Source organism: Protopterus annectens, chromosome 5.part1, assembly GCF_019279795.1.
Source record: "Protopterus annectens isolate FY-2018-M chromosome 5.part1, PAN1.0, whole genome shotgun sequence".
Classification (NCBI taxonomy): Eukaryota; Metazoa; Chordata; order Ceratodontiformes; family Protopteridae; genus Protopterus; species Protopterus annectens.
In genome coordinates this window covers 526304318-526328031 of record NC_056736.1, presented here as the reverse complement: position 1 = coordinate 526328031, position 23714 = coordinate 526304318, and the positions used below count along the sequence as shown (strand labels likewise).

Here is a 23714-nt window from a genome sequence, read left to right as displayed (position 1 = left end):
TAAGCTGAACAAAATTAAGTTTACAAGTCTAATGTTAATATTTGCAACATGAATACATTTTTAATTTAGCTTGTTTTGGAGGCATGTGGATGCAAATTAAATTGTGTTGGGCTACAGCAATTTCTCTGGTACTTAGTGCATATGAGTAAGGCTATGTGCTGTTAATGAGCTGCTCCCTGTAGTTCAGAGTTTGATTCCTACTTCCATCTTTTATCTACTGTATGTCTCTGATGTAGTCACTTCACCAGACAATGTCCCTGGGCTGCCCCTCTGGAAAGGGACATTTGCATTCAGTATGCAATCCTAGGCTGTTAGCAAATCTGTTAAATGTTTGTATTTTGAATTCCTGCACTCTTCACATACCTGTTAATTACTGCTTTGCTATATACTATTTGACTATGAAACCCAGCATGTCTCTTGGGGTTTAATGGGTTTTCAGATGCCTTTTTAATATATGTGAGTTTCAAGGGAAGAAGAGTTCACTGTTGCTCAAATTATGATGATTTTCTATGTGAGAGTGAAATGACTGCCAATATTTTCACTGTTGGTCTTTCGGCTTTTCCCAGTTAGGGGTTGCCACAGCGGAACTCCGGTCCGCGAATGATTGGCAGTAGATTTTCACAAATGCCGAGGTGCCAGCTCAATGTTCAACCTTCAACGAAAGCACGCCCATTTACGCATATCTTTTGAACGCCCACCCAACCACGGGGAGGACATGCAGACTCCACACAGAAGATACTCCCCACACTGCAGCAGAGAATCGAATGGGAGAACCTCTTGCTGTGAGGCAACAATGCTACTGCTGCACCACCGCTATTTTCACTGTAAAATTTGAAATTAAAGTTTTAAATTAAATCCAAATCTCTGATCATTGCAAAACTAAAGAAGGAAATAGTTTGCATACTGACAGTTCTGAACAGTGTTTTATGGTAATTGTGGAGAAGCTGAATATGGGATATTCATATAGCTGGGGGCTCAAGTCAATTACCATGCCAAAGACCCCACTTGACCATAATCCAGCTTTAGATATAGATAAAGATACAGATACAGATATAGATGGAGTCATGGCAATTAACCAACTACAAAAGCATAGAATCACAATCTTTCAATGCTAGCATACCAAAAATGTAACTTACCAAAAAATAAACACATTGAAAACAATAAAAAAGATCACAAAATAAAAATAGTTTCCTTTTGTAATTCTATAACTAACACCATACCACAAATTCAGACATACTATGTCTGAATAGCAGTAGTGTTAGGAAAAGTTTTTTTCTAAGATTAGGTGTACAGTTAGTGTTAGCGGTAAGAGGAAGGGGTAGGATTAGTACTCATTAGTAAGTTGGTGCAGGGGGAAGCCCCCTTGCCCATCCTTAATAATGTTTGCTAACCATGCCACTGTTCCTAACCTCACCCCTACTCCTTACCTCAGAAAAAACTCATTCTGTAACACTATTTCTCCATAAGATGCTCAGACACATTACCCAAACTTTACACACATGCACAAAACTAAATATATGCCCTTACCTTGCCCTTGCCCTTGCTCTAACCCTAACCTGCAAATGCTCACATGTGTACACACACACACACACACACACACACACACACACACACACACACACACACACACACATACACATACATACACAGACACATGCTCTCACTTCCACACCCTAATGCCAAAACCTTCGTTATATCCAAAAGTTTTAGCATTAACATCACAAACCCGCACTTACTTTCTACAATCCATCTTCCTCTATTCAACATCTGCTGCACTCGACCATAAGTGCTGTCAGTCAAAAGTGCATTTGATAAATTTTGCATACACTTCAAACTTTCAGTAAAACATACCTTTAATAAACTAAGGTGAAACCATATATGTGTTCACTTGCACATAATCGCTCAAATGTATACACGCGCACACACACACACACACACACACACACACACACACACACACACACACACACACACACACACACACACACACACACACACACACTGTCTCCTGTATCTCTCACAGGTATCTCTGACATGTGGCTAACCATCTGAGTAGTGCAGTAATTTTTTTTTTTTTTTTTGCATACTGATATTCTTAAAATTTCTATTTAATCTAATAAAAGAATCATGAAGTATTCTGTGTGGCCTTCCTAAATGCAAGTAGGTACTTAAACACTGTATCCATCATTAACAACGTACTATATCCTACCAAAGAGCACATGTAGTCCCAAACCTCACTTAGTACGTATTGTAAAATCTCCACTGAAAGTTATGACATTACCTCTTTTTTCTAGTTTCTGCAGGCATTTCAGGATAACAGACTGTACTGCAGAGAACAAACTTTGCCTGTTTGAAATCCCAGTGTCCCAATGTTCTTTCAACATGAAGTACACTAAAACTATGCAAGAAAGGAATTTAACATCAGTTACAGAATACTCTGTTAGCACCATTTTATTACAGTTGCTAACAGATGATGTTTCACCAAATATACCTCCTAAGTTCAACAAAAAATATTATCTGAAGCTGCCGTGCAAATGAAAATCTTTTACTTAAAAGTACAAGACAAAATCATTCACTATTTTTCCAATTTATGCCTAGATATGAGATTTTTTCATTTTCATTTGTCTTAAATAAAACCACTTCAAAGTACATAGTCATCAAAAGTAATCAATTCCTAAGAGGCAAATATAGTCTGTCAGAAATGAAGATCATTGTTTAGTATATATGGTACTTACCACACCCAGCACAGCTAAGAAAATGACAGCTGCAAAAGATGCGTATGCTGAATATGCATTAGCATTAATATCTGGATGCCTTGTCTGGTACAGCTTCAACATGCAGAGTCCAGCAATCATATACATAAAGGAGGTATCTGTCAACAGGATAAAGAGACATACAAAATTCCAGTATGAGACGGTAAGGAGTAATGATCATTATCCCTGTTTATACCTTCCAGCAAATATAAATAAGCAAGCAAACAAATTAGAAGATACAGCTGTAGTTTCCCAAATACAGAGCTACATCTCCATCAGTTCAGTTTCCACTTGAAGACTGACAGCTGTGACATGACAATAAAGTGTGGTTTCCAATTCTATTAAATGTACCTAGAGACTGATAGCAGTTGTGACAAGCATAGCACCAAAGTATGGTTTCCAGTCAAGGGCGCCCGCAGGCAGGTGCAAGGGGGTGCATTTGCACCCCCCTGGAATTGGCTGAGAGGGAGATTCATTTACTTTTAAGTAAAAAAAAAAAATACATTATATTTTTTGAAGGGTGTTCTACTTTAAGAACTCCCTTTGCGTCCAGTCGCACAGAAGCTTCTGCTTTTGTGCGACTGACGCTCCCGCTAATTTGAATTCCAGATGATGTCTCGACAATGGATGAAGGTACAAGCGACTGACGGTTTACATTTTCATCTTCCACTCCGAAGATGTCTGGACTACGGATGAAGGTACAAGCGAGAGGTAAGTGTGTGTGTGTGTGTGTGTGCGTGCATGTGTGTGTTTAAATGATTAGGAGGTGTGTGTCTGTGAGAGAAATAGGTAGCGGCTTAGGAGGTGTGTGTCTGTGAGAGAAATAGGTAGCGGCTTGTGGATGTAAAACTACACTCCCAATCATGAGTGGACAGGTGATCCACTGTGGTGACTGGCGACCCCTAACAGGGAAAAGCAGAAAGAAGAAGTATGACTTCTTCAAGCCACAGTCTTAAATAACATACTACCATTAGAAACCTTTTTTCAGCTATTTTAGTAAACATTGATATGTTTTAATTTTACACTGAGTTTTTTAATTATGTCCATATTTTCTTTTGTAAGCATTATAAAAAAGCACAGGAATTCTGACAAAAGAAAATATGTATATGCCTAATTAAAAAACTCAGTGTAAAGAATTAAAACATATCAATTGTTTACTGACGCCAAAACATTTATGGGAAAAATAGCAGAAATGTAGGTTTGTAATGGTAGTATGTTATGTGCCACTTTCTTTTAGTACATTAGGGAAAAATAAGTTTCATTCTTTTTAGTTCAGGCACTTGATACTAAGGGCTGGGCCGGGTATCTAAATGTCACTAATGAGATTGTTGATAGTGAATTAAGGGAGTGTAGTGGTGAAATACTCAAATGAGAGGGTAGGGAGGCTTCTTAATTAAAAATAACCTGCAACCATTAAAGGACCACTTTTCTGTGGTCCAGAAATCAGAATGGATGATAGTGGTCAAAGCTAATGGCAGTGATACTTCCCACGATTAGTGGGAAGCTAACAAGTCAGACCTAGTCATATACTGTGTTTAAATAACTAATACAAGCAGGGAAAATGTTTTGCTGTATTACATACGAGATGTATTCCATTGAGGGAGGGGTTGGCAAGATGATAGATTTGCTTAGTGTGTTTAATGGTGACACTTTTATTCCTTTTATTTGTAAGCTTTGCCAAGGATCACCTATGACATTCCAGGTGATCCATACTTATTGTATACTTAGATAATTCTATTTCTCTTTTTGTGGTGTTAGTGATGAGTGGTTTCTAATTAATACAATTAATATTTGATTATCTTAAGTAACTTTACCCATGTGTATATAACTTTGATTCATCTATGATCTACTACTTGGCTATAGTTGGGAGATTTTGAAGGTAAGCACTTAATTTAACACTTGGATGTTACACACTTATTCTCTGTTGTGAGTAAAATATATGCTATCTTATGGATTTCATTTTAGCCAACAATTCAACACTACCATATTTAACAGTTATGTGTAAAGTAATCATATGTGAAAATCTAATTGATACCAGTCCTGAGTTTCTAACTTGTTTTGAAGTTAAGTGAAGAGCAGTGAAGTGACAGGAGTAATGTTCATTTTTCAAAGTGCAATGTGATAGGTTATTTTCCTCTTGTTGCCCGTAGAAAGGGGTTTTATTAACTTTTATTTGCCCTAATTAGTACAGGATGGGACAGAGGGAAGTGATACATAATTTACCTTTCAAGCTACATCATTTCTTTGTATATCCTTTAAAGCTTCTCAGCTGGAAAAGTGTTCAAAACAATAAATTTAAAACACGCTCTCAAATGTGTTGTATTATACAAGGACTATAATTTAATACAGTCAAGAAGGCGAATCAAATAACACGTTTGCATGGTTCTACATACAGTATGTGTGCAATGAGTCTATGATTTGAAACACAAAGGTAAACTTTATCCACCACTGGTCAGATGCATTTTCTTTGAATGAGGGTTGCATTGCTGTTTCAATGAATGAGAGTTTCAAGGGCAGATGATTTTTAATGCTAAGTCTGTTTTCATTATGAGACTGTATTGTATTGTTTAGTAGAGTCTATCAGTGTTTGTGCTATAAAGTTTAAATTAAAAGTTTTAAATGAAATCCAAATAATCTTTGTAGAAGTAAAGCATAAAGACACTATGCACATTACAGTGTTTATGGTAAATGGGAAGAAATTACCAAGTAATGGGATACTGGAATGGCTGGGGGAGCTGTGTATGGGAAAGGAAACTTTGTTATATAACAGTCTGAACATTTTTATAATGGCTTCCATAGTATAGTGTATCAAATCACACCCTCTAAAACCATCAGTTCGAATCCGGCCGACCGAAGGGCTGCCTGAGGCAGGACAACCCATATGTTAGGACTGCAGATGCATCCTTGAAGGACATCCATCAGTTTCTGTGAGTAGTAAGGCAGCATGACAGTTTTTTTTACCTAAGCATTTCTTTATTTCATTTTGTTGACTGGCTGGATATCATTAAGCCCAAGGCATTTTCACAGGGGATAATCAAGGTGCATTTAAAAACAGTGGACAAATTGCATTCACTGTTCTACAGAGAAAAATAATGAAAAAGATAGTGCTGTATATTCTGGAATTCTGATGAGTGCTGCAATGCATTTTAATATTTGATGATAATGAATTCAGTACTGGACTTACTTGGCTCGGCATATCACTTGGTTGTCTGCTTTCCTCCTTACTTTGAGAGTTATTTTCATACATTTTCTTTGTAACATACAACAATATGTAAGAGAATACATATTAAAAAAGTGTATTTTTGATGGGATGTAACCTCATTTGAACAATTTTGAAAGCATTTTGTAGATGGAACTTTTTCTGTGCTTAGGGGGGTTTCATTCTTCCTGTTAAATTAATATTCATATTTCTTTAATATTTAAAGTTAATAACTAGAAAAGACTGTACAAGGCACCATAGGCAATTTATGCTTCAAGTGCAATAAGCCTTGAATTTGTAGATGAAACACTGAAATATAAAGTTGTTTTCTAGCAACAACCTCTTCAGTAGTTTCAGATATCTTTAATGTGGAATTATTCAGATTACTTTTACTTCTGCAGAGATTGTGCGTATAGACTGATATTGGTGGATTGTAATGACAGAAGTTTGAGTGGCTTTTTATTGTTGAAGTGTTCTGAACTGGGCAGTTTGCCATTTAGTCTATATGTTTTGTTTCATTGCTTACTAGAAAAATGTTCAAAACTAAATTTAGAGCAGTGGTGCTATTATACAAGGGATATAATTCAAATATATTTTATAATTAATATAGTCAGAAACGTGAATCAAAGAACTTTTGCATGGTCCAAAAAATGCAAGGGCTTATGATTTGAAAATAGCCCAAAGGTAAACTTAACCTGCCACTGGCCAGATGCATTTTCTTTGAATGTGTGCTTCAATGTTGTTTCAGTGAATGTGGGTTTCAAAGGTAGAGAAGTTTTAATGCTAAGTCTCTTTTCATTGTAAGACTATTGTGTTGTTTAGTAAATGTCTATCAGTGCTTGTGCTATAAAATTTGAAATAAAAGTTGTAAATGAAATACAAATATATGTAATCATTGTAGAAGTAAAGCATAAAACAGTATGCAGACTGAGAGATTTGAACAGTGTCTACGACAAATGGGGAGAAATAGCCAAGTAATGGGACACTGGAATGGCTGCGTTGGCAGAGGGGTGGGGTGGGCTTGGGGCTGTGTGGGAGGGGCCAGCAGAGGGGTGGGACTGCATGGGCGGGGCTTGGGTTTGCACCCCCCTGCAAAAAATCCTGCGGGCTCCCTTGTTTCCAGTCCATTAGACCCAACCAAAGAATGATAGTTGCACCAAGTACATATATCACAATAAAGTTGAGAAATCATTTTTTCCTGTGTGAGTCTCTGTGGGTATTATCTAGACAATCTTTTATAAACATAAACAAAGCTACCACATCACAGACTCTATGAGGTGTAACAATGAATGAGGGAAACTAGAGTGGGAAAAGTATTAATATGAAGGGGGGCATTTTTACACCAAGCACTCAAGACATACTGTAGTTCTTCATTTCACAGACAAAAGGAAGGGCACACAGGCAGTAGTAAAAAATATTAAATGACCGTGTGATTTTTTTTCTTTATCTTTTTACAATATGGCACTGTGACTTTTTAAACCATGCACTGAAGATACACAGTAAAAAACATCAATTCCCTGATAAAATCAGGAACAGTAAGAAAAATAGTCAGATTGTTCTCCCTGATCACGTACCAGGATTTAAACAAACATTCATTTGTCTTGAAGCAAATTTAACAGACCACATTATAAAGTACATCCCAGTGTGATAGCACTAATGCACTGAGGAATACCAAGGCTGCTTCAGAGCTCATTAGAGATACCAACACTAAGGAGAACCACAATGCCTTTTTTAGCTATGTATATAAAATCTGAGTTAGTTATGGATGTAAAAAACACAATAAGATGCTGATGTGTTCGGAATTCTTTGCAAATGGTGCTACTTATCCCGACCCAGAATACATAGTTAACACCTTGGCTAATAAATTCATCTCTAATTTCACTCTGCCTATTAAGAGTGCAGTCCCCTTTATACCAGCTGAGAACAACCTACATCTTTAATACTGACCAAATTTTAATCACTGTCTCCAGAATAGAAGTTAACACCTCCATGGGGCCAGACAACATAACTGGCAGCTTACTGGTAATGTTAAAGCATTGCTTAGCCAAACCTCTAGTAAACATATTCAGTCAAAGTCACTCCACAATATACATACCTTGAGAATGTAGAAATGCTATAGTTGTTCCTGTCTATTAGGGTACCTCTTCCACTGACTCGGGTAACTATGGGTCCATTACTAGACTTATCTGTAAAGCCATGGAGTATATTACTGCAGAACTAATCAGTAAGTATATACAATAGCTACAGAATCTAGATCCTTTGCAGTTTTGTTTTGTTGAATATAGGTCATATCTTCTTTATGTCGTTAGCCTCTTTGAAATAGTCACCATTGCCCTAGATGAAGAGCTTCTCATCCATGCTTCTTATCTGGGATTAGCCAAAGCAATTGATATCATTTTGGCATCATAAATAGGCTAAACCAACTATACAATGACTTCTTAGAAGTTTTCTGGATTGCTAACTGGCTATTAACACAACACATTTAATCAGAATAAATAGTGCCTTCTCCAGAAACAAAATGTAACTATTGGCATCCTCCAAGATTCTGTTAGGCTCTCTACTCTTTGAAATCTATTTGTCTGAAGCACAGGCAACTATTAATAACTTTTGGCTAACTGCATTTGCTGACAACTGCAAGCTGGGAATCATACTACACTCAGATTGACTAATAACAAGATCCTGATCACACTAAGAGCTGGTCTTCTAACTGTGGTCTTGTTATAAACGAAAAGAAGTGCAGTTGGTAAAATTAGGGCTCCTGAACACTACTACATAAATGAAATTCCTCTTAAGGCTAACACAGTGATTGGAAATTCAGGAATTTACAAATATAAAGTATGTTTAATACCTTTATTGAATTATCACTTAGGCAAACATACAATTATATAAAAGAAAACAATCCATATTAAAATGTTCCCATTTAAAACACTATACATCACATGTATTATTTTATATAACTATCATCAATCTAACATTACAAAAATTGATCAATTCCTGCCTTACCCTAAATCGCACTCCTCCTCCAAAACATTATTCTGCATATTTTGCTCCCACGATTTCCATTTTCTCTATGTAATTTGCTCCTACCCTTCTCTAAAGATCCTACTCCCAGTTCTTTTATCACTATTACAATATTCAATACTTCAAATACAGTTGGTTTAGACTTTGATTTCCATTTTCTAGTAATTTGTTTTTGTTTTTTGGCAGCCAACATAATTAACGTTAACAAGGCCTTACTATGTCTAAACAATTCAGATCCTGAATCCCTTTCCACTTTAAATTATAGCTTTCTGTTTGTGTTATGCATATGAGCCTTAACTGTGTAGCTCTAAAATATCCCTTCAAATCAGGTAATCCTAAACTGGACAAAGTATTGTCCTTAAATCAATATATCTCCAATACTGTCAGAAAATCCTTTTGCCTCTCTCATCTGTTGTGGGTTTTCACGTCTATATTACAGCATTTAATGGGCTGCTAACCAAACGCCCTTTTATTGACACATATTAAGTGAAATACAAAAACCCCAAATGGGCACAAAAGCAAATTCTTTCCCAGGGGAAAAAATCACTAGGTCAATACAAAAAAAAAATTCAAACCGTACGAAATGGAGGGCTTCACCACCCACACCCCCACACCCCCAGCTAAATATATCAACTCTGAGATCACACTACAGTGGAGGAAAGGGCAAATCCCTGATGACAGCCAAGAGATTTTATTTCTCCTGGGAAAGAATTCACTTTTGTGGCCATTCAGGGTTTTTGTATTTCACTTAATACGTGTCAATGAATGGACGTTCAGTTACCAGCCCGTTCAATGCCATAATATAGACCCGGTTTTCATTCAGATCCCTTTCTGTCCTAATTCCTCTTTACTCTGCCCTCATTTTCGCCACCATAAAATACAATGCTTCAGTTAACATGTGCAGTTCTAGACAACACTCTCAGTTAGAAAGACCCCATGCTTTTACAAATGAAACTTTAAAACTTTAAAGAACTGGTGTTGCTTGAATAGAATAAAAGCCTCTCCCTATTTTCAGTGATCTACAGACTCCTGTGAAGTGATCTATACATTGCCTTCCAAGATATGTCAAACTGTACTGTTTATGAGCTTTTTCCTCAAAAAGAAAAAACATCTTTAGTTAATACCTATTCCAAAGACTTAACTCTACATCAGAGTGTCAGCAAGTCCCAGTTCAGAGAAAAATTCATCACCAGCTGCTTCTCTCACCTATGGATCAAGCTTTCCCTACATATCAGACAGTATAGAAATCTAATGAAATTCAAATTTCATTTAGATGAATAAATGGGATCACATAAATTTGCCCCCAAAGTAAAGACTATAAAATTCTAACAATGCCAGATTAAACATTGTCATGTCTGAATCCCGACTATTCCTTCTCTGTTTCTCTTTTCCTCCTTTTTCGCTTAGTCGTCCATATTTCCCCTCCATCTATCAAAATCCAGTCTAAAAACGTTCTGTGCATGTCTCCTAAATTAACTCTACCTCCTACCATCCTCTTTTAGAGTATTAGCTAATATTCAAGGGTTCATCTTCACCATTGTTGTGGCTAAGCCTACAATGGTTGACAGACTGCTCACTTAGTATAAATCTATGAAAGAACCTTAAACTCCAGTCACTGTAAATTCTGCAACCAACCACTGCGTATATCCTTTTACTGTTAGGACTGTTCTTGTTTCTAAGAGACTTCGCAGAGATATTGACAAGTACATAATCAAACTTGTTGCTTGCATAATCCTGCTTTTCTATATCAATAAGAAAGCAATGTGTACTCCAAGCAACTATTTCACAGAAGAAACTATTAGACTATTAACAGTAGTGCAATAAAAACCCAAGCTTCTGCTGATCATTCATGTGATATATTAACAGTTAATAAAATACACATAAATTCCCTTTAAATCTATAAAGTACTCAAAATTATTTAATAACTCATTTTTTTGTGAAAAAAAGTCCAGTACTTTAGTTGAATGCCTTCTAGAAAGAGTTCTTCATATTCAAAATGCATTGCTTAAATACACAGATCGTATACAATTCTGATCACATGGCAAAATATAAATTAATATGTCACATTTACAGATGTAAGTCTCACGTCAGTAAAAGCACAGAAAACGTGTAATAATATGTAATAAGATATCATAACTAGGTTGGAAATTTAACACATTCACTAATTACTACAATAAAGATTTAGTTGGCAGGACTAAATTCATACCAAAAGGCTACAATCATACCTCTCAACCTCTTAGAACAAGAAATCTGGACAAAGCCATGCATAAAAGTGGGACAAAGGCCCAAAAATAGGTACAATTTTTAAATAATGCTCTTACAAACTTAGAAAGTTGATAGAATAACAGTGTTTGATTAGCATGGATTTTCTGAAGGGTATGAAGTCTGAAACTCATTTGTCTGTCATTATTTTCTAACTTTAGTCTTCAATGATTTGCTACTAATTTGCCAGAAAAACACAATTTTATGAAAATGGACAAAAAATATTAGACAAAAATCTGGACATTCTATGAAAATCTGTACAGGGAGCCTACAATCTGCTATACTTAATTATAAACAATACTTCCCATTATGGTATGTAGGCCCTGTTTTGTTAACCTCAAGGATGTAGCCAGAGAATTCCATTTTGTGCTCACATATGCTTATTGCTACCTCTCCCAATCTGCCTGGCATTTAAAAAATGGTCATATCACTCAAGCTGTCTCCCCCACAAACTTAATGTGTGAAGCATTTTCAGCTGCTCAGTCAATAAGTATTAAAGGTATTGTTTTTAGATTTGCAGTCCCGTCCATAAACAGTCTATATACATGTTTTTAGAAGCATTATTCTAGATGGTTATAGACATAATATGGCTTGATAAACACCTAATGCTTCTATGTTTCTAACATATTCACAAAAAGAATTGTATTCTTTACAGAGTATAAAGAGTATGCCTGGCTAGACCCTTGGTTAACCTCACAGTAAACTGTTACTTTACATTTAACGCATTTACATTTTTATTATGAATATGAAGAAAATGTCTAAAAAATGCATTGGCAGTATTTACATAAATTATATCAGAGTGATTTTCCCAAAAGCCTGTCAAAATACATGTAATATATTACCGGTATAAGGTAAGTTATGTGAAAAAGCTGATATGATAATTTAACTTCTTACTGTCACATTTCCTGAACAAATTCTTAACATGTCTATAATCATTAATGAGCCTTGTTGGTCGTGTGCCCACATATTTACATATACAGCACCTGTGACACTTACCACACTAAAAATGGGTAAATAAAGAGATATGTTTGGAAAGAGGTGGTAAATAAGAACTTATTAAAATATCAACAATGCTTTTGCTATTATAAAATGAAAAAACTTTCAGTAAATCATCCCTTCAATTCTGTATCTCGCTTTATCAACTACCAATGTTATCAAAAAAATGTGACTGTTTGTGAGACAAATGCATTATGTTTTAAAACTAGAAACAAAGTACTCTTATCTTTAAAAGGCAGCCTTTTCTATTCCTCTTTGGGTAAAACTTCAACTTAGCTATCATTCGTGGGTGATTTCAATGTGCCCCAGGAAGAAGAACATCTCCTGTAGTTGCTTCTGATAAAGATTGTTTAAAACTGCATACAATATTGAATTTTTATTTTACTAAAGATGCTAACAGTAGCTTAGAGGGTAGATTGGTCAATGCCTGTGAGCTTTCTGATGAGCTCAACTACTGCAGTGATGGGGAGCTTGAAAGAGGGAAGAGTCCCCAGACTGGCAGGGATGATAGAACTGGCAATCAGGCAGGCATGAACATTTGGGGCAACCCTGGAGTTTTCATTACAGATTATCTAGTCAGAGTTATGAAAGATTATGCCTAAATAGGGTAAAATCAGACAGAGAAAAAGATGATTATATTTAGAGGGTTATTGAGCAAAACTGAAAATAATATGTTCTGGCAACATAAGGATGATGCACTGAGGAGGCAATGTGTGGACTCTGATACATAACTTTGTCCCCCCCGTTCCACCTTAGAAATGCATGATAACTGTACCCCCAACCCTGCCCCTGTCCCTAACCCTAAAATGCATCTTATCTGCAGACAAACCTTCCCAAATCACTACTACTATACAGGACAGCTTGGACACTTACAACAGACACATGCACATTCACACACACACACACACACACACACACACACACACACACACACACACACACACACGCACACACACACACACACACACACGCATACACACACGCACACACACACGCACACACACGCACACACACACACACACACACACACACACACACACACACACACACACACACACACACACACACACACACACACACACACACACACACACACACACACACACACACACACACACACACACACACACACACACACACAGAAAATTACTAATCTAACAGTTCAAGAGCCGTTACAAGCCTAGCCAGTTTTACCCAGATTCTACCCAATTTTCTATCCTTGGGGAAAGATAATAAGGGTCAGCAAGCAGGGGTTTGACAACTTTTACAGACTGGATCTGTCCATAAGTGACATGGGCACCACTCCAGAAGTGAATCTGCAATTTCATATCCATTGGTTCAGACTGAGGTTGAAGATGGTCATGGAATGGATCTGCTTCACATGAACAGAAAGCCTATTCCAGAGAAGGGGCAATCTCTAGGACACATATCTGTCTCTCCACCATGGTCTATTCATGTCAGAGAGCAGGTTTAGACTGGAGTGGGTAACCCTTGTGCAGTTAGTTTGGCAAATATGCAACATTTCTATCAGGGCTGGGTTAGTGACTGCCTTGTAGGTCAGCCACAGATCATCCCTCAGTAACCAGTAGAAAATGAATACAGTGATAGGGCTTTTAATCAGTCCATATATGACATCTTGGTTAGACCCTGTATTTTTTGTGAGAAACTTCTGAGGATGCTCTAGCTGTTGCAGGTGCCTGGTGAGTTACATGCTAAAGGGTGCAGTATACTTGATTATTGGTCTGATGTGGGCTGAGTACAGTTATACTATGACATCCTTAGATCTGGACTGTATGCCCTTATCTATAAGCTGCACCAAATAGAAGGATTTCCTCACCACTGTGGACACATGGTGGTCGAGGTTCAGATTACTATCTCTCCAAGTATCCAGATCTCTCAACACTGGGTCCTCTCTTTGGAAGGGTGTTATTTATGTTGTAATTTGCAGGGGTATTTGATTTCTCAAAGGATATTATTATGCACTCCTTTGCATTTAGTTTGAGGACAATGCCCTGGCACCAATCATTAGTCAGTGTAAGACCATTCTGTATGATATCAACATCATTTGGGGAGTCAATGATTGCCCCCAGCTTGCAGTCATCAGCAAACTTGGTCAGCCAAAGGCTATCTGCATTTGCCTTGACATCCGAGAAGTACATCCCGAACAGGATGGGGCCCAGCACTGAGCCCTGTGCTACTCTACTGGTGACTGGTCTCTTGCTTGATGTGGATTCCCCCACTCTAATAACATGTGTCCTATCTGCAAGACATATGGCTATCCATTTAGTGATGAAAAGATTTGTGCCAAATTTTCTGAGTTTATCTATAATACCAGAGTAAGGTCTTATGTCAAATGCCTTGGCCAGGACAAGGTAGGCAGTATGCACTGTCTTACCCTCATCCATGGTCTTGGTGACCTTCTCAAAGAAGTCCACCAGTTTGAGCAAGCAAGACCTGCCCTTAACAAAGTTGAACTGGGTTGGGTCTAGAGTCTGGAGGTTTCCTATGTCGTCGTTAATAAGGTTCATTATTATGCTTTACATAGCCTTAGTAGTTTCCTGGATCCACCGATGGTCCCCTCTTCTGCAGAGGGATGACCAATGCTGTCCTCCGTTCTACTGGGACAAAGCCTGTCTGGAAACTGTGGTTAAATTGAGATCTGAGTCGGTCTGCTAGGTCAAGTTTCAAGTAGGCATTCTGGGATTCCATCAGGGCCCATTGATACCATGTTGATAGCTTTAGAGAGTGCAGTGTTGACCTGTTATTTTGTGATAACAGACAAAGAAATGGTAGGGGTTATTTCATGGGGAGTGAAAGGAAGTGATGAGGGGGTGAAATCTGAGCTGAATTTATTGGCCTATAGTTTTTCTATTTCTTCTAGATGAGTATAGGTAGTGCCATCTACAGCCAACTCAGCACATTGTTGAGTCTTTCCCTTAAGATTTCGGAAATAACTAAAAATGCTTTGCGGTTATCCTTTGCTTAGGCGGCTATTTTAGTCTCGTATTTAGATATTTGAAGACTTAACTAGTTCCATGCTTTGCATATTGAGACTAATGTGGGTTGTTTTTCTCTGTTGAGCACCCTCCCACTTACTTCTGGACAGGAATTTTTGCCTTCAGTTGAAGACTTAACTAGAAAGGACATTTATTTTGTTACTAATTTAATGTCCTTAATGATACAATTATTACACTTTTGTACTACTTTTGGCCTATGTTATTTAAAGATAATAAACTGTCCAGAATTTTAAAAGAGAAACCTTTAGTTTCCTTTAGAAAGGATGTAGTATAACTGATATTGTTGTGCACAGTAGGTTTAAAATGCCAGATGTTCAAGTTAATAAATTAATTTTCTCTAAAATGAGTACTTTTGTTTGTGGGAACTGTTCTATTTGTTCTCATATTGTTCAATAATTTCCTAAGATTAATGGAATTAGTTTTAGTCTGAGTCAGTTTTTCTCTTGTAGTACTGTGAGAATTATTTATGTTTTAAAGTGTCCTTTTGAGGAATTTTACATAGGGGAGAGTCAAATAATGTTTAAAGTGAGACTCCAGGGACATATCAGGGGCATGAAAAATGGAAACTGTGATAATCCTAAGGCAGTTTACTTTAGTAATTACAATCAAGGTAACTATAAACTTCTTAAAGCAACTGTTTTAGAACAGATTAATATTACTATGGATTAGCTGGCTTCTTTGAAAGATAAATTGTTGTATAAAGAAGTTGTATTTATTTTAAAATATAATACATTAATTCCTGTAGAGTTAAATATAGAACTTAATTGGAAATACATAATTAATTGAGGTTTCTGATTCATTAATTATGTTATTGTTGTGTATTTATTGTGTATTTATTGTGTGCTGTTTTATAAGTTTGTAGTACTCCTTGAAGGCTTGTTGCCAAGGCGCTAGAGTTATTAAATGATTTTGATTTTATTCTGTGGCTGTTGTTTCCTGTCCTTTATGGTATTCTGTGTTTGGAAGACTTAACCAGTTCCTTGATTTACCTGGTGACACTAATGAGGGTTTTTTTTTTCCATCTGTTTAGCAACCCCCCCCCTTACTTCTGGACTGGAACTTAGTCTTCAGTTGTATAGTCTATTTATGTCAGTGGTCCACCAGGGTGACCTGTTTTTCTGGCTAAACCTAGGTTTACTTTAGTCAGGTACTACTATTTCTATGCAGTTGTTTAAGTGGTTGTACAGGGCATTCATGTATACTTCTGCACAGGCCACCATGTTTTTTTGGGGGTTGAGGGAGTTTTAAAATTACCTATGCTATCACTTAATAGAAGGTAATTTGTCTTGGAAAAAATCTTTAGGGTTTTAGGGTTTGATGGGGGTTCTATCATTTTATTTATTTCAAAGGAGACCAATTTATGATCCAATCTTACCAATGGGAACATTACATTGGGGGGGGGAGCAATGCTTCCCCATGTTCGTGAGTACTATTTCAAGGATATTTGAAACCCTAATAGGAGTGCAAACCAGCTGTTCCAGAGCATTTGCAATGACAAAGTCCAATCTCTAAGCCTGCATATTAGTGGTCATGTATCGTTCCCAGTTTATGGAGGAGCAGTTAAAATCACCCATGATTAGTGTGTTGGGCTAAATGGTAAGTGATTCTAGTAACTTCAGGTATGCAAAGTGGTTTTCATGATCCATAATTCATGGTTGGGGGCCAGTAGCTAGTAATGATATGGTGGAGGATTTGCCTATGGTCAGCTGGATATGGAGAAGCTTTAGCATATCATCCTGCTTGACCAATCTAGATGTGTGATTACTTTTTATGTAAATGGAAACACCTCCTCCTTTCATTTTTTTCCTTCTCAGAGAGTGGTCTGAATGTGTGATAGGCACTGTAGACTTGCACTGTTAGGGTGCTTTCTGCAGTCTTGAAACATGTTTCTGTAACTGACATCAACATTCTCCGGGGTGAGAAGAGCATCCAGGGAGAGAAGTTTTTTGTTAAGATTCCTAGCATTGAGCAGTAGTATGTTCAGCTTAGGATTAGAAAAATTTGTTACACTAGTAGGCCTGTTGATTTGGCACTGCCTAAAAAAAGGCACTATGGCAGTGGCTAATGCCTTGGCCAGTATTAAAAAGCATAGCAATAACAGGTGCATACCATCTCTGGCAAAGCAGCATGATTTGTTAATCATGTCAGACCAGGGCTGACACATACTGGAACCCTTTGGAATGACACCAGTAGCTAAGCCAATTATTGATGTGAATCATTTTCTGTTTGTATTGTGGTATAATTCTTGGTGAGGGTAGAATGTTACTCAGTGCAAGGCTCATACCGGCCTATGACACATGCTCAGAGAGGTTCATCATTTCTCTCTTCATATCATCCAAGGAATTACATCTCAGGTAATTCACATCCTCGGAGACTATGACTGAGTCATACTGGTACTTGTGGGTGAGTGACCCAAGTGCCTGCATGATCTGGTGAATCCTGGCCCCTGTCAGATAACTAACTGTAACCCTCTCTTTATCCAGTCTGGTGAGGGGGATGTCCATGTGTCTCACGATGGAGTCTCTTATGACCAAGCTGAGTATGGGGTGTTTCACCTTAAGGGCTGTGATGTGTATTTTTATGTGTAGTGGTTGGTGTTGACTTAGTTTTGTTTGCATGTGGTTTCTGACAGCAACATACAGGATGCCTCTGAGGTTTTGGTACACACTAAATCCTTCCCCTATTCTAACCCTAACCCAAAACATTCACAATCACACAAACACTAAGTCTAGCCTCCTACCTAACCCTTAACCCTTACCCTAAGACATACAAACTCACAGACAAACTTCCAACCCCACCACTTACCTTAGTTGACAATCCAGAAGTTGCCCAAACAAGTGTCTGACCAGATGCCCTGTGGCTCAATATTCCCTCTCTCTTGTCCTTCTATTTGCAAAAAAAAAATAAATAAATAAATAAAAATAAACTATCCTCTGTTTTCTTGATTGAGTGTGTCTGTGTGTGTGTTGTGCCCTTCCTCCTCCTCTGTTGTGGCAGAGAAACAGGAGCGATCGACTGGTTTCAAGAAATGCACAAAGTATGGGCATAATATTTTGTTTAGAGACTCGCACTCCCAATGGTGTATTGTCTTGGGCCACTGCATTTACAGGACTGGGCGATATGTCACTCCTTAACTGACCGAAGGAACAAACTCATTTTAGAGGGATGTTACCTTCATCCTTTGATGAAGCTATTTCTGGACCAAAGGATAAGTCAAGTTCAACTTCTAAAACTAAATTGGCTTATTCAAGCCCTGCTTCATCCTTGCCCTACAAATCTTTGGACAAGGACAAGAAAAGACCTTCACTAACACAGACCGATTTTTCAGAGCTGAATACCAAAAAGATAAAATCTCCCTCATCTGGGGAGTCTTATATCTGATTGCAGCCTTCTGCTCCAACCACAACTTCATTGGATCCAGCTTTTTCAGCTCCGATCTAATCTGGCAAGTATGGGTCAGATCCAGTGCTTAGCCCTTTCAAGCCAATTTTGACTTTACTGAGGATAGGGTACACTCCCTCATTTGACCCAGTTCCGTTGAGAGTACCGTCCCCTTTTCTATCTTGGCCAAGATCCTCTTCTTCTTTGTCCTCTCATTTGACCAGAAGTCTTAGTGAAGAAGATGTGGAATGAATGGTGCAGAAGATCTTATGGGGGCTGGATATCACTAGTTCCCCCTCGACCTCGGCCCTTTTGGGTCTGGGTCTACCTAAACCATCCACTCCATTTCTTCTTCCTCCTCTGACTTTAGGGTGAATTTTGGAGCTCATAAATCCCATACTCCCAGTGCCTTTGAGCTCATATCCTAGGTTGTCCTCTTCTTCGGATCAGACTTCCTCAGATCAGTTGTGTCACACAATGAGCATTGACCAAATGCACTTGTAATGTTTGGAGTTAAAAAAAAAATCTGCCATGAGAAGTTATATGCCTATCCTTCATATACAAAGAACAAATTGGGTCTTTGCAGACTGTCACTCTGTAGTTTCTTTGCTGGCCAACTTTTGGTGTGTGTGTGTGTGTGTGTGTGTGTGTGTGTGTGTGTGTGTGTGTGTGTGTGTGTGTGTGTGTGTGTGTGTGTGTGTGTGTGTGTGTGTGCATGTGCGTGTGTGCGCATGTGTGTGTGTGTGTGTGTGTGTGTGTGTGTGTGTGTGTGCGCATGCATGTGTGTGTGCATGCGTGTGTGTGTGTGTGTGTGTGTGTGTGTGTGTGTGTGTGTGTGTGTGTGTGTGTGTGTGTGTGTGCATGCGTGCGTGTGTGTGTGTGTGTGTGTGTGTGTGTGTGTGTGTGTGTGTGTGTGTGTGTGCGCATGTGTGTCTACTGAACTAAATTGAAAGACCCAAATGTTAAAGTCCAAACTGTTGACCACAAAGCATTAACAACACAAATGTCAACATGCCACTATATATGCACTGAGCAATAATGTTGGCACATACAAAATTAAAAGTAAAAAAACACAAATATATGAATTTTTGCAAGGGTCAGGCCCCCATGTGCCCCCATACCCCCTGGCAATTATATATACTAACTCTGAGATTGCACAGTATTGGGGAAAGGGCATATTTCTAACCCCAGGAATTGTGCAGTCTTGCACACCTATCAGTCATCTGCTTCTTCGACCCAGTTTTGTCCACCATAGTTTCAACTAAATTCACATCTCTCATAAATATATATATATATCCATAGACTACAGTTATAAAACAAATGATACCACTTATCAAAAACCTAACAAAAGAAAAATGAGGCATTAGTTTCTATGAGGCACTATTCATCAAAACCATAAGGGCTATAGTGAAAACATAAATGGATTAAATCACATATTTTCAGTCTTCTGCATCATAGTTTCAAAGTAAATCTTGCCAATTTGACAACATCAGAGGTGAATGCAGCTAGACCATTTGAAGCACAGGGTGAGATATGTATTTGGCGCCCCCCCCAACTTACTTGAAGAGCAAAGAAAAATAAATGAGTACAACTTGAAGAACAACATTTTAAACTTAAACACTAATTTGAATTTCAAACTTCATAGCCTTATGAAAATGCATGCTAGTGCAAAATATATTACTCTAACAACCTTCTAAGTTTATTACCCTGCCTGTGCCTGCCTGCCCACTCAACCTAACCTAATATGTGTATGGTGCCGGTGGATTAGTGAGTGCCTCTTTTATCCCTCGGTACAACAGCAGGCTCCTGTTCCTTTCCAGTAAAAAAATAAAATACAAAAAGATATATATAAAAAAGATTAGGGCTAGAGACTGAGTACATGAGTGGCAGCAGTCTCACAAGGGATAACTGGCTAGGCTTAAAATGCCTCGCAAGGGCAGTTAGCCTAGTACTAATCTATGAATCTAAAAGCAAAACAAAATGAAAATGCCATGAATGGAGAAGAACAGTTACTCCTCTTGCTCTGGGTGCTGCCTAATAACTGTCTTCTCTACCTCAACCTCTTTGCCCAGGGTTGCAGAAAGTAATGGTGTTTTTAGTTTACTTAAAATAAAAAAAAAAGTCATAAACTATTTTCTTCATGTATTTTACACAAATTGCACCCACCTCTAAGCTAGTACCTGGGGTAGCTGCCCTTTTGCCCTGCCCTTTCTATGTTATTGGACATCTTATTCCTCTTGTTACACCTACCCACTAAAGTATGTGAAGCAAGCCAGTTGTGTACTGCTTGTATCCCATCCATGACAACACACAAAGCAGGTGACAGAGTAGGAGACTCTATACTGTTTACTGTTAAGCAAGAACCTGTAAAGGTGTCAACTTTGCAAGGTTTCTAAGACATTTGACACACACACAGAAAAACTGACAAATAGGCATCCACACACACCTACACATACATGCACATACACAAACACACACGCATGCACACATGCACACACACACACACACACACACATGTGCGCACACATGCACACACACACACACACACACACACACACACACACACACACACACACACACACACACACACACACACACACACACTCTCTCTCTTTTCTTTTTATGCCCCCCCCCCAAAAAAAATGCATCTAAATAAGACTCAACACCTAAGTTATATTACTTATCGTACATGTACTTGCAGATGGCTATGGGCTGTACTCCCACACCAGGTAGATTGATTGCTGATGCTGTAAGGAGGGTGCTACACTACTGAGTGTGTTGCCCTTCCAACACTACATATTGAGATGTAAAACATCCCATGGCACCTATTGAAAACAGCAGGGACATTTATATGAATGCACCAATAAGTATTATTTAAAAAAATATTTACATATTTACAAATATTTGCACATGTACAAATATATAAGTATACAAATCTGTTTACATATATTCATTATCGCCTTTACACTCATGCTACATTTTCATCCCTATTAAACCCCACTCCTTTTTCCATAACCACTACCTGATTTTACTTAATATTGTTGTTAAAATCCATTTACCATTTCACAAAATTTCACTTATACTTTTATTTCATATACTAACTTCTTATCTACTCTTTTAAAATATTCTTTACTTCTAGTCTTATAATATTCATATTTAATCATATCCATGTTTATTTTATCAATTTCTTTTATATCTTAAAAAATGTCTTCTTTACATAGTTTTCCCCATAACTTTTTTTACTCTTTTCCATTTCAAAAACACATGTTCCATGGTTTCTTCTTCTTGACAATGTAAATATATTCTATCACTTTTTTCATTTTATATGGTGTAAAAAAACTGAAAACATTGTCATCTGTGTTAGCATGTCTGGCAGGGGATTTGTGCATATTCTGAATTAACTTGTATGGTATGTCAGCCTGTCTATTTGTGAAAATGAAAATAAGCTTTAAAATGTTGAGTATTTCCCTGTTTATACAGAATGTTTAAAGAATCTGTCAGTGTTTTTGATGCATTTCTAACTGTGCATGTTTGACAGGGACATTCTAAAGTACTGTGCAGAATCAGCTGAACAATGAGTGATGTCATTAGAAAGTTCCTGGTTGCTAAGTAATTATTTAAACAGCTGATTGACAGAAAAAGAACTTTTACAAACAGCTGACTGTTATTTTTAAAATAAGACATTTGAGACAGAAGTTAGACAAGTGCTGAGCAGTTTTGTGAAGTACAGTCAGTTACAGTGCTGTGCAGTCAGTGGACACCCATGAAAGAAAACTCACCAAAAAATGTTAGCCTGCCATTTGCCTTGCTGTTATGTATTAGATTACATCAGGGACAGTATTCTTTAGTTAGATTAGGAAAGCTTAGTTATCAAAAATTGAGTTTTTCTCAAATAATGGACTCCTTTTCTGCAGTTTAATTTTACATTTCCAGTGATTGAGGAAGCTTATAGAAAAAAGTTTTGTGAACACAGATGCAAGGCAGATGAAAGTGTACATGATTATATTGCTGACTTAAGTACTTACTTCAACAGATGGGTGAGTGGGTGATAGTTCACCACTTTTGAGGGCCTGGCAGACCTTTTGGTAAGGGAAGAAGCCCTCAGTACTTTGCCTGATGAGATGAGAGTCTAATTAGCAGACAGTGAGTGCAACTATGCAGTGGGGTTGGGGAAAAAGGGGATGTCTACTTGGCAAGCAGAGCACCACTGCAAAGGAAAGGGATATCCAGTGCTGTACATGGGCATAAGGGAACCCATAGGGGCACCAGTAATGGGGGAAACTACTAATCCAAATGTACAGTTAGGGATTAGATGTTTCCAGTGTAACTAGAGGGGACACATAGCAGTGAAATGTTCATCAAGGCAAGGTGAGAAAAAAAAAGGTGAGGGAGCCAGCAGTGGGTGATGACAAACTGCCAGGGGTAGGTTGTTTAGAAACAAGTGGGGTGCCAAATTATCACCAAAATTTATATCCAATCTTAGTAGATGGTAAACAGGTAACTGCTAAGAGGGACACAGCTTCTGATATAGCCATTGTGAGGCCTGCAATGGTTAGAGATGAGCAGTACTTGTTTGGCAGTCCAATCCAGTCAGAGGGTTGGGAAGGACCACATTCCAAATACCTTTGGCTAGGGTTCATCTTGACTAGGAGGGTGGAAGAGAAGCAAGTAAAAGTAGGTCTGTTCGAGGATATTCCTGCAGATGTCCTGATAGGGAATGACTTTGATGATGCAGTACCTTGTGTACATGCAGTGACATGCAGTCAGGCTTAGAGAAAGACATGTAGGTTCGGTAGTCTGGGAGAGACCCAGAAAGAGCTCATACTTGAAGCTGGGACTGGCGTGGTAACTGTTTCAGAGAAGAGACTATCTGGTAGCAGTAAGTCTGAATGTGAGACACAGCTGCTGGTGGGTGCTGATGTTCCCTTGGACATAGTGACTGTGAGGACAGAGGTAAGAGTGATACCCAGAGGGACAACAAGAAGCAGCTGTCAGAAGTGACTAGGCTTGATTGGGAATGGGAGGAGATGAGTCTGTATGCTGGAACAAAGGTTTGTTGTATAAAGAGTGGACTCCTGGAGGTGG

General features: G+C 38.0%; 1 protein-coding gene across 1 annotated transcript in view; it reads right to left on the bottom strand.

Moving 5' to 3' along the window:
* Window positions 1-23714, bottom strand: part of SIDT1 (SID1 transmembrane family member 1) — an 853551-nt gene that overhangs the window by 306152 nt on the left and 523685 nt on the right. The window contains exon 18 of the mRNA XM_044073143.1: window positions 2736-2872. Within this exon, the coding sequence (XP_043929078.1) occupies window positions 2736-2872 (137 nt within the window). The remainder of the gene's footprint in view (window positions 1-2735; window positions 2873-23714) is intronic.